This window comes from Lonchura striata, chromosome 1, assembly GCF_046129695.1.
Source record: "Lonchura striata isolate bLonStr1 chromosome 1, bLonStr1.mat, whole genome shotgun sequence".
In the NCBI taxonomy this organism is placed as follows: Eukaryota; Metazoa; Chordata; class Aves; order Passeriformes; family Estrildidae; genus Lonchura; species Lonchura striata.
The window spans coordinates 88,899,166-88,911,854 of NC_134603.1; the positions used below are offsets into that span (position 1 = coordinate 88,899,166).

At 37.2% G+C, this 12,689-nt stretch overlaps 1 protein-coding gene across 3 annotated transcripts in view; it reads left to right on the forward strand.

Annotated features, from left to right (window-relative positions):
- The window catches only part of KIF13A (kinesin family member 13A), a 101,369-nt gene that overhangs the window by 33,800 nt on the left and 54,880 nt on the right, over positions 1–12,689 (forward strand). For all 3 annotated transcript variants that reach the window (XM_021553345.3, XM_021553325.3, XM_021553332.3), the window contains exons 3-4: positions 4,494–4,506; positions 10,411–10,471. In XM_021553345.3, the coding sequence (XP_021409020.1) occupies positions 4,494–4,506; positions 10,411–10,471 (74 nt within the window). The remainder of the gene's footprint in view (positions 1–4,493; positions 4,507–10,410; positions 10,472–12,689) is intronic.

Genomic DNA, 12,689 nt, shown 5'->3' on the forward strand with positions numbered 1-12,689 from the left:
GAGCAGTGAAACGTGAGAAATATTTTTATCAGGATGATCTTTGCAATTTGATCATCTTTATGCTTACAAGGAAAGACTGTTTTATATGACAAGTTGAAAAAGATCTGAAGACTTTTTTCCATTTTCTTATATATTGATAATTGCTTGTAATATTTTTTTGACTAGTGACCCTAAAGAGTATGTCAATGCCTATGTAACCACTAAATGTAAACAATTATATATTTGGGAAATCAGTACCATGAATTTACTGTGGTTGCACATTTGATGAGACAAAAAGTTTTTTCAAATGCAGTGTATTAAATATTGACTTTGGGTGTAGTCAGCTTACAAGAACTGCAATCTCATCTGGTTCATTCATTCACAGATACTGTGTGTGGTTATTTAAAATAGCTGGTAATGCTTGCTTCATCTTGATTAATGTGAGAAAGTATAGGGAAAAAAACCCCTAATAATCTCCAAAATGTGAAATAATTATAGTGCAATTGTGACCTACTTGGCTGCTTAGAACAGTTGAATTGGAGATTAATTGGGCTGTGTGCATGTTTCAAAGAATCTAAGACCTGTTTTTCAGAGATGCATTGTTCTTCTGTGTCCTTTAATGTGGAGTACCTGGTTTTACACCTACCTTCTCATTTTATAATGTACTTTGTCCCTACTGAAGGTGACTTTCTTGACTGAGGGGTGGGTGTGGTGATGAAGCTTCATTACAAGAAATGTAGAGAAAAATTTGTAATTTCAAGCGTTTTTTTGGTGTATAAAATATCTTTCCTTCTGATGGAAGGAAAGACATTTGATTGAGAATACTGACTACTATCACTAAGGAACAAAAAAAGTCTTGTTTTGAAAGCTACAAAGTCTTTAAGATGTCATTATTGCATACTTCTGGATGCTCATAGTGCAGAAGTGTCTTCTGTTGCTTCCTATTGCATGGGACTAGTTTTCTAGTCAGAATATGCAATGTCATCTTGTATCAACTTTTTGTATGACAAAAGGAGACTACTATGAGAGAGATTATAGAGAGTTAAAAAGTGAAGAAAGAACCTTTGCTGCTGTTAAACTACTAGCAAAATGCATTCCTCTTGTGGTGTGCTGTCACAGGCAATGGGCTGAGGTGCTAGAGAGAGAATGTGCGTGCAGTCAGGAGGACTTCTCATTCATGTGCTGACAGAACATGAGAACTGACATTTTGTGAGTGACTTCTCTTAGCAAATGTGGAAAGTATTGAGTTTAGTTTCAGCAAGAGATAACAGAATAAAAAGTTGACATTAGCATAAACCTTTCTGTAATCTATCTTTCTTTATCTAGCTTGAAGTTTGAGGTAGCTAAGCATTGAGATCTTGATGTGTGTTAGCCAAGCAGGGCAGGAGAGGCTTGGTACTGTTGTGAAACAAAAAGCCTGAGTAGATACCCACAGAAAATATACTGCTCAGTAAAGTTAGAAAATGATTCTGGTGATATTTTACTAAAGTCATGAAGGCTTAAGGACAAAGGCAGGAGGAAATCCAGAAGTTCAGTGGGCTTTGTGGTCATGAAATTCATACTTTTCATTTGATCTGTGAGAATATTTTCCAGACTCTTGGTTGTATTTGCTTGGGTTTTGAATTCCAGGCGTGTTTAAAAAGTCAGTCTTCTGTCTGAGTGTACAGATTGAAGATGCCCATCAGGTTAAATGAAACCCTACTGTTGTGCAGATGCATTACAAGGTTAGGTAACTTTGATAATTTCCTGAAGTCTATACTAGTTGTCTGCTTTAGAGAAGATTTTGTTGTCACTCAAAATGCATACCTGTATCTTGTCATTGATACCGTGGATGACTAGACATGGAATTGAAAATTCCTGGAAATAAACATTTTAGTTGCTGTATCTCTGGTCTGATGTCCATACATGCGTTTTGTGTGTGTCTGCTTCTCCAGCCCCAGCTAAGACACTGAGTGACCGTTTGTATTGTCAATATTTGGTAAAAATTGAGACAGCTTCAATTATCTATGAAGCTGAAAAATGCTGGAAATGGAAAGAAGTAAGGAAGCACATATTTATAAAATAAATACAGCGAAGCAAACAAAAAAATATATGTCAAAAATTGGTTAAACTAATGCAGGATTTTATAGCACATCTTTAAGCTGTCATCAATGTGATTTCTGGTAAAATGTAAACAGTTCTTTAGTTATTAGTTTGAGTCCTTTGATTGAAATATTTTGGACTGTTTCCATCTGAGTCACTGCCAGAATGATGGTTATACTGAGTTGATTAGCTGATATATCCAAATAGCTTTAAAATCTATCCTGTGAGTTAATATGGCTGACTTATTGCGTAGGCTTTTGGTCATATTGCTGTTGGTGATGCAGGGAGTTGCTGAAGTTGGTATTAAGAGTGTGGAGCACTTGGATGTGGTATATGGTAGGAAGCTGCAGCTCCTTGTGTTTTGAAATCCCAGAGATCAATTATGCTACTGGGAAGCTCTGCCATCCACCAGGGATTGAAAAAGTGACTATTATGCTTTTCTTGAAATAGACATCAAAGTAAAGCTAGAGGAAACTTCCAAAAAGGTAGTGGCTTACACTGCTGAAGTAAATATCTTAAGAATCATGTGTTAAAGCATTTGCTTACTTCAGTGATGTTCTGTACCTTTTCTAATTAGGGCTTATAAGAATGATCCCAGGAAGAAAAAGCAGTCGTTAAACTTTCTGTTGGATTTTCCTTCCAAATAAACTGTTTAGGACTTCGGCTGAATCTGTACAGCAGTCTATCAGGAATTCTCTAGTAAAGCTGATACAATCCTAAATTATTTTTCAAGGTATGAATGTATTTAAAAGCTTTCCAAAAAGCCTTGGATAACTTCTTTCAATAGGAACTTCTCTTGGAAGGTTAGAGGTGGTGCTGGGACTCTGTCTGGACAAGCTAATAACACTGTAATTGCATCACATCTGAAAATGGATTAAAATGGTAATATTCAGGGTAGAGCTAAATGTATTTTTCAGATATATAAGAGTGCATTCTGCACAATTTCTGAGCCACCTATACATGAGCTACCCATGGACTGAGCTATGTAGCCACCACTAATGAAAGGGTAAAGCTCCAGCTAGTGGTTTGGCTGGAGGCAAATAGTGTTTGCATTACACCAGTCCCGTGTCCCAGCTCTGTAACTTCTGTTTCAGGCAGATGTGTCATCTGAGGTACGAGCTGAGAGTAGGCAGAAAAGATTGTGTAAGATATGTTTGTGGATTTGCATACCTTCAGAGTTTTTTGCTGAGCCCTTGTATTGTGGGTTGCTAAGAAAACTCAAAGTGCTTTGTGTCTTCTCTGCCCTCCTCCCAGCTTAGTGGGGTTGGTATGTACAGACTGGTGGATGAAGGCATGACTTGGTCCCAGGTGTTTCTGCACTGAGAGTGCAGAAATATATATTTGATATATTTAAATTTTGTGTAGTGTGTCTGTTGCTATTCTTTTCATCTGTGTCCTTACCTTATAAACCTTACTGCATTCTCTGCTTGTGTTGTTTGTCTATAGACCTTTCTTATTGTGTTATTTCCTCTTCATCCTCATTTTCTGTTTCTTTCATCCATGCTTTATTTTCCCTTGATGTGAAGAGCGAGTGGAAATTTCTTATTTCCATATATAATTTAAACATATGCCTAAGGTTGTAGTTTAGAAAGTCGTCTAACTCTGCACTGGATGTTCACCTCCTCTCTTGCATTGGCATCAGGGAGCACACGGCTGCTCAGTGAGACAGGGCAGCGATCTCACTTGAAACCAAGTCCACCAGAAAAACCCAAGGTGATTTAATGTATAATGTGGCCATATACCTGCCAGCAAAAGCATAAAAGCATCTAAGGACAATTTGAACTGCTCTGAGCTGTTGTCTTTAGACTGGGGGTTTATCACCCCTGTGTTAGTTCTGATAGCACTTGGAGTTGGGTGTGAATGGCAATGGTGTTTTTGCATTGGCTTCTTACACTCTGTGTGGGCTTTCTGTGACCAGGGAGAACACAACCTACACAGGGCTCTTTTTCTTCACTTCTGTAATCTCTGGAAGAAATTTGCTTGACTCTTACCTTGGATGTGCTTGTGTAGCACTGCTGAACTCAATGGGGCTTCACCCTGGCACCTTGGTCTGACAGTTTGTAGGCTCGGTTTATTTGCCACCAGAGATGGGCTGTGTTTCATCTTTTATGACAAAACAGATGCTTGTCTTTCTCCTGGAACACAGCTCAGTTAGATTTTTATATCTATAAGGAATCTGGGACTTTCTTTTTAATGTGGGACAGTATTAGTAATTAAGTTATTACTGTTTAAAACTATGTGGTGTCTCATTTAAATATCTTCTGATCTGATTACTCTTAAATACATTGTGGATTTTAAAAAAGTTTAAATTATAGTCATGACATACACTGACTTTGTTTCTTTTTTTTTTTTTTATTTGTTCCCATCTCTTTATGTGAATGGTGTACTCATGCTTCTCATCACTGTTGCTGGGTTTATTGCAAATCATCTAGAAAACCACCAAAGGTAAGTATCTCTTAACATTTGTTTCTGCTCGAAAATATTTAACGCTGCAGAAGTATTGGTCATATTGCTGTGGTATGTGAACAGCACAGCTTCAAAAAAAAGAACACATATTAAAAAATCTGTTTTTCAAACTTCCAAGAGAAAAGCTTCATAAATTCAGAAGAATATATTTTAATCCAACTGGAATGCAGGCAAGGCACATGGCTTGTTAAAGCTATGACCAGGACAAGCCAAAATTTTAATGCATTCATAAAAACATTTGAAAGACTGAGTAAGTAGTGTGTGTAAAACATTTAATTACAAACAGTTCTGTTTAAAAGTTCAAATACTATTTTTAAAAGGCAACAAAAAGCATCTAGTAATAAATAAACCATTTCTCTTTGCACTTGACAATAGTCAGGAATTAGTAATTAATGTTAAAGTTGCCAAAGTCCACCAAAATTCACATAGAAAAGATTGTCTGTGTTGTTTGTAGTGTAGGGGAAGGGCAGGAGAATAAGTGATATGTACCTGTTGGGACATTTTATAAAATTCTTCTATCAGTTGATAATGCATAATAAAGAGAGTTTGATCATTGTTAAACATTTTTTTAAAAGTAAGAAAACTCTCCTTTCTGTTGTTGTAATTCCTCCACTAACTATTGCTTTTACAAGAGCCTTCATTTTCTGTAGTGCATCATTTGTGTTCCCTTATAGGCAGATAAAGTTATTCTGGACATTATGTAAAAGCTTATGTATGGCCTTGTGTTTCCTTGACAAAACCAGAACAGCTGCACTTGTGCGTAAATGTCACATTATTGTTAGGTATAGTTGGGTGGTCATTAATATCCTTAAGCTATAGTGCTGAAACTGATGACGTTATGTGGAATATTTACCAGATTGAGACAGAAAAGGGTTAGTACCATCTGTGAAAAATTGGCATTGCTGAGTTTGTAAAGATGTGGTATGAGATTTCTTGATTTGTGCAGTTTTTAGGGTACTGCACATAGTTGATCTTAAAATCAAAAATTTTTAAAACAGTATTTTGTAAATATTGCAAGTCTCTTTACCTTTAATGGGTTACTTTATCATCAGCCATGGATAAATTATTTTCCCAAATCAACTTGGTAGCTCAGAAGCTGTGAAAAAATATAAGGATATTGGGATGCTATTTTGCTTTATATTTTGCTATTTCTGCAAACAATCCATTTAAGTGTAATTTTGTGGCAAAGGTAAGAGTTGTTTTGAGCTGGGATCTGTGAGCTGTGTCCCAGGTTCCCTTCAGATTTTCACTCCACACTTCCTCAGGCCTGTCACAGGTCTTGTGTTTGTCATAGTGACCAACTTTTTTTCTCTTCTTTATTTGCTTCCATGGGCATTAAGCTGAGTGGCGCAGACTCTGTCTGCCATTTCCTTGTGTACCTCCTGTATTACTTACCTCCATCAGCAGTTGTAAGAGGGATGTAGGAACAGCTGCCCGGCGAATGCAAACTTCCCTTCCTCAGTTCTCCCTTCCTTTCCTATTTAGGAGCCAGGTAGCCCCATAAGTCACCCAATCTGTCTGACTGACTGCTTCGCATTGAAAGCAAAATGTGATTGTTTGGCCATCTCTTGGTCAGATAGAAATGGGTATTAGACACTGACCATACATTTGGAACATTTTATAGCTGCACAGACAATGTGTTAGGGATTATGTTCAATCTGGGTAATGTGTTGCTAGATGCTGGAAGCCCCAGACTCTGCCTGGCCTATACTGAGGATTAGACTTCATAAGAATAATGAATGTGAAATTAAACTTCTTTTGAAACTAATGATGTAATTTGGCTTAAACTGGCATGCAGTTAATATTGAGTGTGGTGGTCATTACCTGTAACTAGTTTCCATAAGTATACTTACATGCATAAACCCATAAAATTATCATTTCTGCAAGCCATTGATTAGGAACCTTAATGAAAACACGTTATGCGTTATAGAATATTGTTTTGGCTTTTTAAAATGTGAACACACATTTGGCTGTCTTTCCAGATTCTGTGATACATTACTGCAGCAGCAGGCACAATGTCTCCTCTAGTTTAAAACCTAGTTAAAATCTGCAATTTCATTTTAAAGCCACAGGTACAGATGAATGTGAGACAAAACTCCAGAGTTTTCATTGACACATGTGATGGATGCATGGACCTGTTGAAGTAGTGATAACTTCTAGTTGTCTCCTTAGCAAAATAACCGTCAGCTCTCTTACACTGCTGCAGGCATTTGCTGAAGCAATCAAAGCCCCATATCTTTTATTTTTCTTAAATGTTGTGGTCACCAGAACAAATATTTTGTACAATTTCTAAGAGTTGCTAACAGTCCAAGTATAGTTATAACCTAGAAATGACCTGCATAACTTACCTCATTTAGGCTAATGTGCACATTACAATGATTCAGGATGTGGTAGTACCAGGATCCAGCACTTCCTAGCTGGCTCTTTCTCATAAATTTCCATTTTTATATGATTGTACTGAATGTACTCAGTTAATCCCTTAATTCAAAATCTTTGCTTTGTAACCTACTACCCTAGTGTGGCAGGTTTCCGGCAGCTTTCTTTTACCTAGCCTTCTCTTTTAGATCCTAGGATGAAGTATAAGATATAGAATCTTGCAGAAAATAAGGAAATTTTAAAGGCTTGTTTGTTAATTCCCTCTGTTGTTTAACAGCCCAGAACACTATTAATGAAAATAAAGAATACTATTAAATACCTTCCAAAATGTAGTTAAAAACTAATTCATATAGGGTGCTTGAAGTATAAAAAGTTCTGTTTGTGTCACAGATATCATTGTTCAAATACATTTCAGTAGTTTTGATATAGTTGGTAGATATACTTCTGGTACAAGTTGGTCAAGATTTTTGCTAAAAATACTTATTCAGTGCAGAATAATGTCCAGTTTGAATATTGGCTATGGAGTCTGAGACTTGAACATTAAGAGAACTTGTTATGGCTTTGCTAGCTGTATTTACAGGGGGTTAATACCCTTTTCAGGAAAATGAATTCTGGGGAGAAAAAATTATTAAGAGAGAAATAATTATTCTGCACACTTCTATCAGAAAAAAGAGTAATGCCCACCACTTCCATTTTAAGGAAGAATAGTCAGTGAAGAGAGGAGAAAGAAAGGAGCACATTAGGTAATATTTAGAATATTTAGTTGTTTCTTCATGGCATATGTTCTGTGTCTTAACCCCAAGTATGCTTTCATGCTCAACTTGGGATTGCTTGTCCTGCTGTTCTGCACTGGGCATGAGAAAAATATAAAATAGGTATCTTTTTTATCATCTTTTCTGTACAAGGGTTATTCTTTTGGTAGAATGCTGTCCTACAGCTATTTCCCATAAATGCCATGTTGAACAGCCTTGCTGATTGGGACCATGTGTCTTGCTCCTGTGTGCCTTATTTTTACTCTGTTAATTCCTGTGTTTGCAATCTGTTTTCCCAAAGGTCTCAGCTGTCCATAAAATTGTTTTGGTTGGGTGAATCCTTAAGGTATGGGTGCTGGGAATGTTCAAGGTTGCTGTTTTGTCATCACTAATCAAAGCAATGTTTAAGTGTTTGCCTGCCTGTTTTAATGGAGAGGGGAGTTTTGCTGCAGCTGCTCTGCCTTTTTGCCTGACACTTTTTTTTTTTTTTTTAAAAAGTAATCTTGTTACTTCTGTTAGAAGGATTTGGCAATTTTCCATAACAGAATTTATAAATAGACTAAATCCATGCCCCGGCATTTTTATGTTTATTATGGAAACAAACTAAAATTCTCTATTTACATTTGTTTTATCTGAAGGCAGAATTTTTCTCTTCTTATTGCATAATCATTTTTGACCTTTTGAAAATGAGTCTGACCAATTTTTGCCATTTTAAAAACATCCCAATAAAATCTGCTTTTCTAGAAGAAACTTGGCTGCAAGCCATATTTTAGTTTTAAGAGTCTCTTTGCAAGATCAGTGTTTAAATTAGAAGTCATTGAATGATCCTGTCATCGTTTTCCATGTTAACCAAGGGAAAAATGTGTAGGACGATAGATTAAATTGACCTATAGTAGTGCTGTATTGACATTTAAGTCATTTCACATGAGCATGTATAGCTGGGTAAGTGGTCTGTGCGATCCACTGCAGATAACACTTGATTTTAAGGCGGGACGAATGGTCAGTTTTGGAGCCTTACAGTAGGGTCTGGGTTTTTTTCTGTAATTTAATTGCTTGCCATTTGATCATCAGAGAGACTAGGTATTGTTAGGAAGTCCTGTGACAAAAATTTCCATAGAATTTGAAAATGAGGAGAAAAACAGTAGTTCTTGGACTATAGAAATTAAGATTTGTGTCCTTACTGATGACATGGTTTTATGACTAAATTTGATGATCAAATGCACAAGAGGTAATTTAAAATGCCCTCAACTTACATGCATGTCTGAAGACAAGGTGGAGTAACTGCTGCATTTTACTTGTGGTTCAGTGGCCAAACGACATCTTTGACTCAGTCACATCAAGGATCATCCTGATTCATGATGATGTCTGATTCTATTTGTGTTGCAGTGACTCAGGCCTCCCTGTTAGATTATTATTATGGGTTTGTTTGTTTTTTCTTCAGAAGGGAATTCCAGAACTCTTCACTCTTACAGACTAAGTGTTGTCTCAGTATTAAGTCTTCTCTAAGTCCATTTGATGTGTTCTGCTTTAAGCTGGAGGAAAGGGATGGAGGTGAGGTTGTTACCTGGTGTTACCTTGTGTAATATTTGCAGCAATAGATGTTCTGGGAAGGGTTAGATTGCAGCATATCTGTAGATTATGTTGTGTAGTAACTCTGAATAGCTGGGACTTCAAGATGTTCTTAATTCCCAAAAGCCAAATGAAAGTGATCCATCTTCATCCTCACCTCAGGATTTGTCTCCAGGGAATTTGCATATTTCGGCTAACAGAGTCTGTGACTCTTGCTCTACACTGATGTGCATGGTTTGTCCCACAAAGGAGATCGCCTGTTGGATGACCAGGCAAAGACAATCTTTGGCAAAGTTTTACTAAAAAGATGGTTTGAGATTATCCCCACATCTTGTGCTTCCCCCCAAAGAACCCAAACCAAATAAGAAAACCAGAATCTATATTGTTAACTCGTCCACAATCAGTTTATCATGGCAAAATATGAAAAAATACACTGCAGCTTTAGGTGTGTTGTAGCAACCTAAACCTTCAAAAAAGCAAAGTTAAATGTCTATCATGATGTTCTGAATGTGCAGGAAGATAAACTTGGATGAAATCCCAGAGTGTTAAGTGTTTTTACAGGACACTGCTCCAGGTTTGCAAGCCCTCTGAGCACAATATTGAATCTCATCCAATTTCTCACTAGACCTCTTACTGAAGTCATACGAAGTCTTTTCATTAGAGCAGGCTCTGATAGCTTGTTTCTCTAATAGAGCTACATCTTCTATTTGTAGTTTCTGGGCTTCCTCTACTGAGTAGTAATGCTCTTTTGAGTATCAGAAGCACATCCCATGGTAAAACTTGTGTGTATTGTGCTGATGTCTGCTAAATAGTCATCTCGCCAAATTCTGTATATTGAGTCCTTGTGCTGCTGTTACTGTTAACAGAAACGTTTGTCACTGTTGGTGCCCAGAGAAGAGTGGAGTTAATTATTAGGTTTTGTCTGTGTTTTGTAATCTGTATTAGGGGATAGAGTAAGGAGTAATCTGTATAATTATCATACAGGTAGAAAAGATGTATTGAGCTTTGTAACTCTAATGATGATACAAAAGTATTTCTGCTGATTATGCCTTTTTACAGTTCTGATTTAGGATCTGCAGAAATAGTAGAGCCCAACTGCTCTTACAGTGTCATGGATATGTACTGCTTTAAAACCAAAGTATTATAGCCAGGGCTCCTAATTTGTCTTTTTTATATGCTTCTACAGGTGTTTGCCTTTGATCACTGCTTCTGGTCCATGGATGAATCAAACACCACAAAATATGCAGGTAAACTATTTTCTATATGTTGGACAGTGTGAATAATTTGAGAACATACGGGAGTTTGGCCTTTGTTTCTTGAAGTTGGTCTGGGGTTGTTTTTATTTTTTTTTTTTTTTTTTTCATTTTACACTGTGATGCTCAAGTGACTTCTTCACAGAGGCAGAACTTACCATTTTTATAGGGATAGAGCCATCTGGGTACTAGCTCCTCAGCTGAGAAGGAATGCAGGTTTTAAGGTGCTTGTGACACTGTTCAGGAGGGGTGCTTTTGATTCTAAGCTATATCTTTTTATTTTAATCACCTGGAAGTGCCTTTTGTCGTTTCTGTCACAATTTCATTTCTGCATCAGCAATTACTTCTGAGTGATGCTAGTGATGAATGTGCATGTTTTCAGTGCTCTGCATCTCTCTGCATGAGAGGGGAATAAAGCATCTCCTCAGACAGTGTGGTTATCTCAGGTCTTTCAAGTGATTCATAGTCTGGCTGTTCAGAACCCTAATGTGTTTTGAGTGATCAGCTTTATGACTCCTTCCCCCCAAAAGCTGGATAATCCAAATAAGACTGTAATCCTAGCAGTTTTCTCATAACTGGATTTATCTATTAGTATATTCATATTTTATAAGGGGACTTCCTTTTTTTTCCTTATAAGAGAGAGCTCTGAACACTGAGATTTCAAGGCTGTGGTCCATGGAATGGAAAAAACCCAAGCATTCAGTCTGGATATTCATATTATGAAATTTTGTGGCTCATAAGAAATCTTGAAAGATTGTAGGCTTCATTACCTCAAAGTTTATGATCAGTGACCTCAATAAATGAACTGCTATATATGTGTGTTAAAACTATAACTCTGACTCTGGTATGAAAACTGGTAGGCTCTGGTATGAAATCTCAAATCTTAAGGACTGCACTATATTTCTTAATTGCCTGAGGAAAGAGAGGCTTCTTCAGGAAAAAAAAATTTTCATTTGTTCAGCCTTCAAGAGCTGTTTTGCACTGAGCAGGTGCACTGCACAGTGTTTGTAGCTCAGGCTGGGAGAGCCATTGGAGCCCACAGCACCTTCTTATGTGCCTGCACACTCCTGTTTCCTTTAAAAGGAAGGAGGTGATGGTGTGCACCCATATCCTGGCCCCATGTGCACGTGGGAGCTACACCTGTTGGGTACACCGTGGCACTAACCCACAGCAGAGACGGGATGACCTGAGAAACACTCCTAACCAGTTAAACTTGTTTAACAGTTAAACTGTCTCGGTTTAACCCGTCTCCAGGTGAATTCAGTGGGGCTCTAGAGCTATTTATTTTTCATTTGAGTGAAAGCTAGATCTCTGTAGTATGTTTCAGAAGTTGTAATCGGATTTGTCTTATCTAAGAAATGAAGTTTTATTGTCGGTATCTATTAACCTCTTGTTGGACTGGTTTCTAGAAAATGGTGCCTCACATCTCTTCCATTTTTTTACTGGCTAGAAAGTTGAGGTGTTTTTTTGCCTATTCGAGTTAATATTCCTGCCTGACAAAAAAGAAAACCAAAACTGGATTTTGGCTTTGGGGTTTTCCCTTGTTTTGTTTGGTGGTGGGGGGAGGTGGGGGTTGTTTTGGTGGAGTTTTTTTCTTGCTGGAAGGCTGTGTGGGAGGCTTTGGTGGTGTTTTTGTTTTTTTTCTTTTCAGAAATATGCTAAGAATGTGAGCTTAAAGACTTGCATACAAAAAACAATGGTTTCACTGTTTTTGTTGTTGTTTGATCTTGATGCTATCTTGTGACTGCCAGCCCTTATGTTCTAGAATATAATGAATTTGATACAGTATCAAAACTAAAGAAATTAAATACAAACACAAAGTGTTTCAGGTGTAAGTTAATGGGTTGTTCACCTGCTTGGCCATGAGCTGATGCTATCCTATACAACAGTAGCATTTCTTAGTTGAGGTCCAAAAACCAAATGCTGATATGGTAATATTTCAGGTTTTACATATTGTTAATATTAAGGATTCTTAAGTCTGCTTTCACAGCTTGGCCTCAATGTGCATATGTGTTAACAAAAAAAAAAAAAAAATTCGGTAACTGGATTTGGTTGGGATTTCTGATAACTTCTTTGCCTCATAGAACAAACCTCATTGTCCTAGGCACCTTGTAAATGATGTTGTCTTGCATCCAGAGACTGTTAATGCTGTAACAGTCTTTGATACAATCTTAGAGTCCAAACAAGTCATCTGACCGCCTGACTTCTGGAG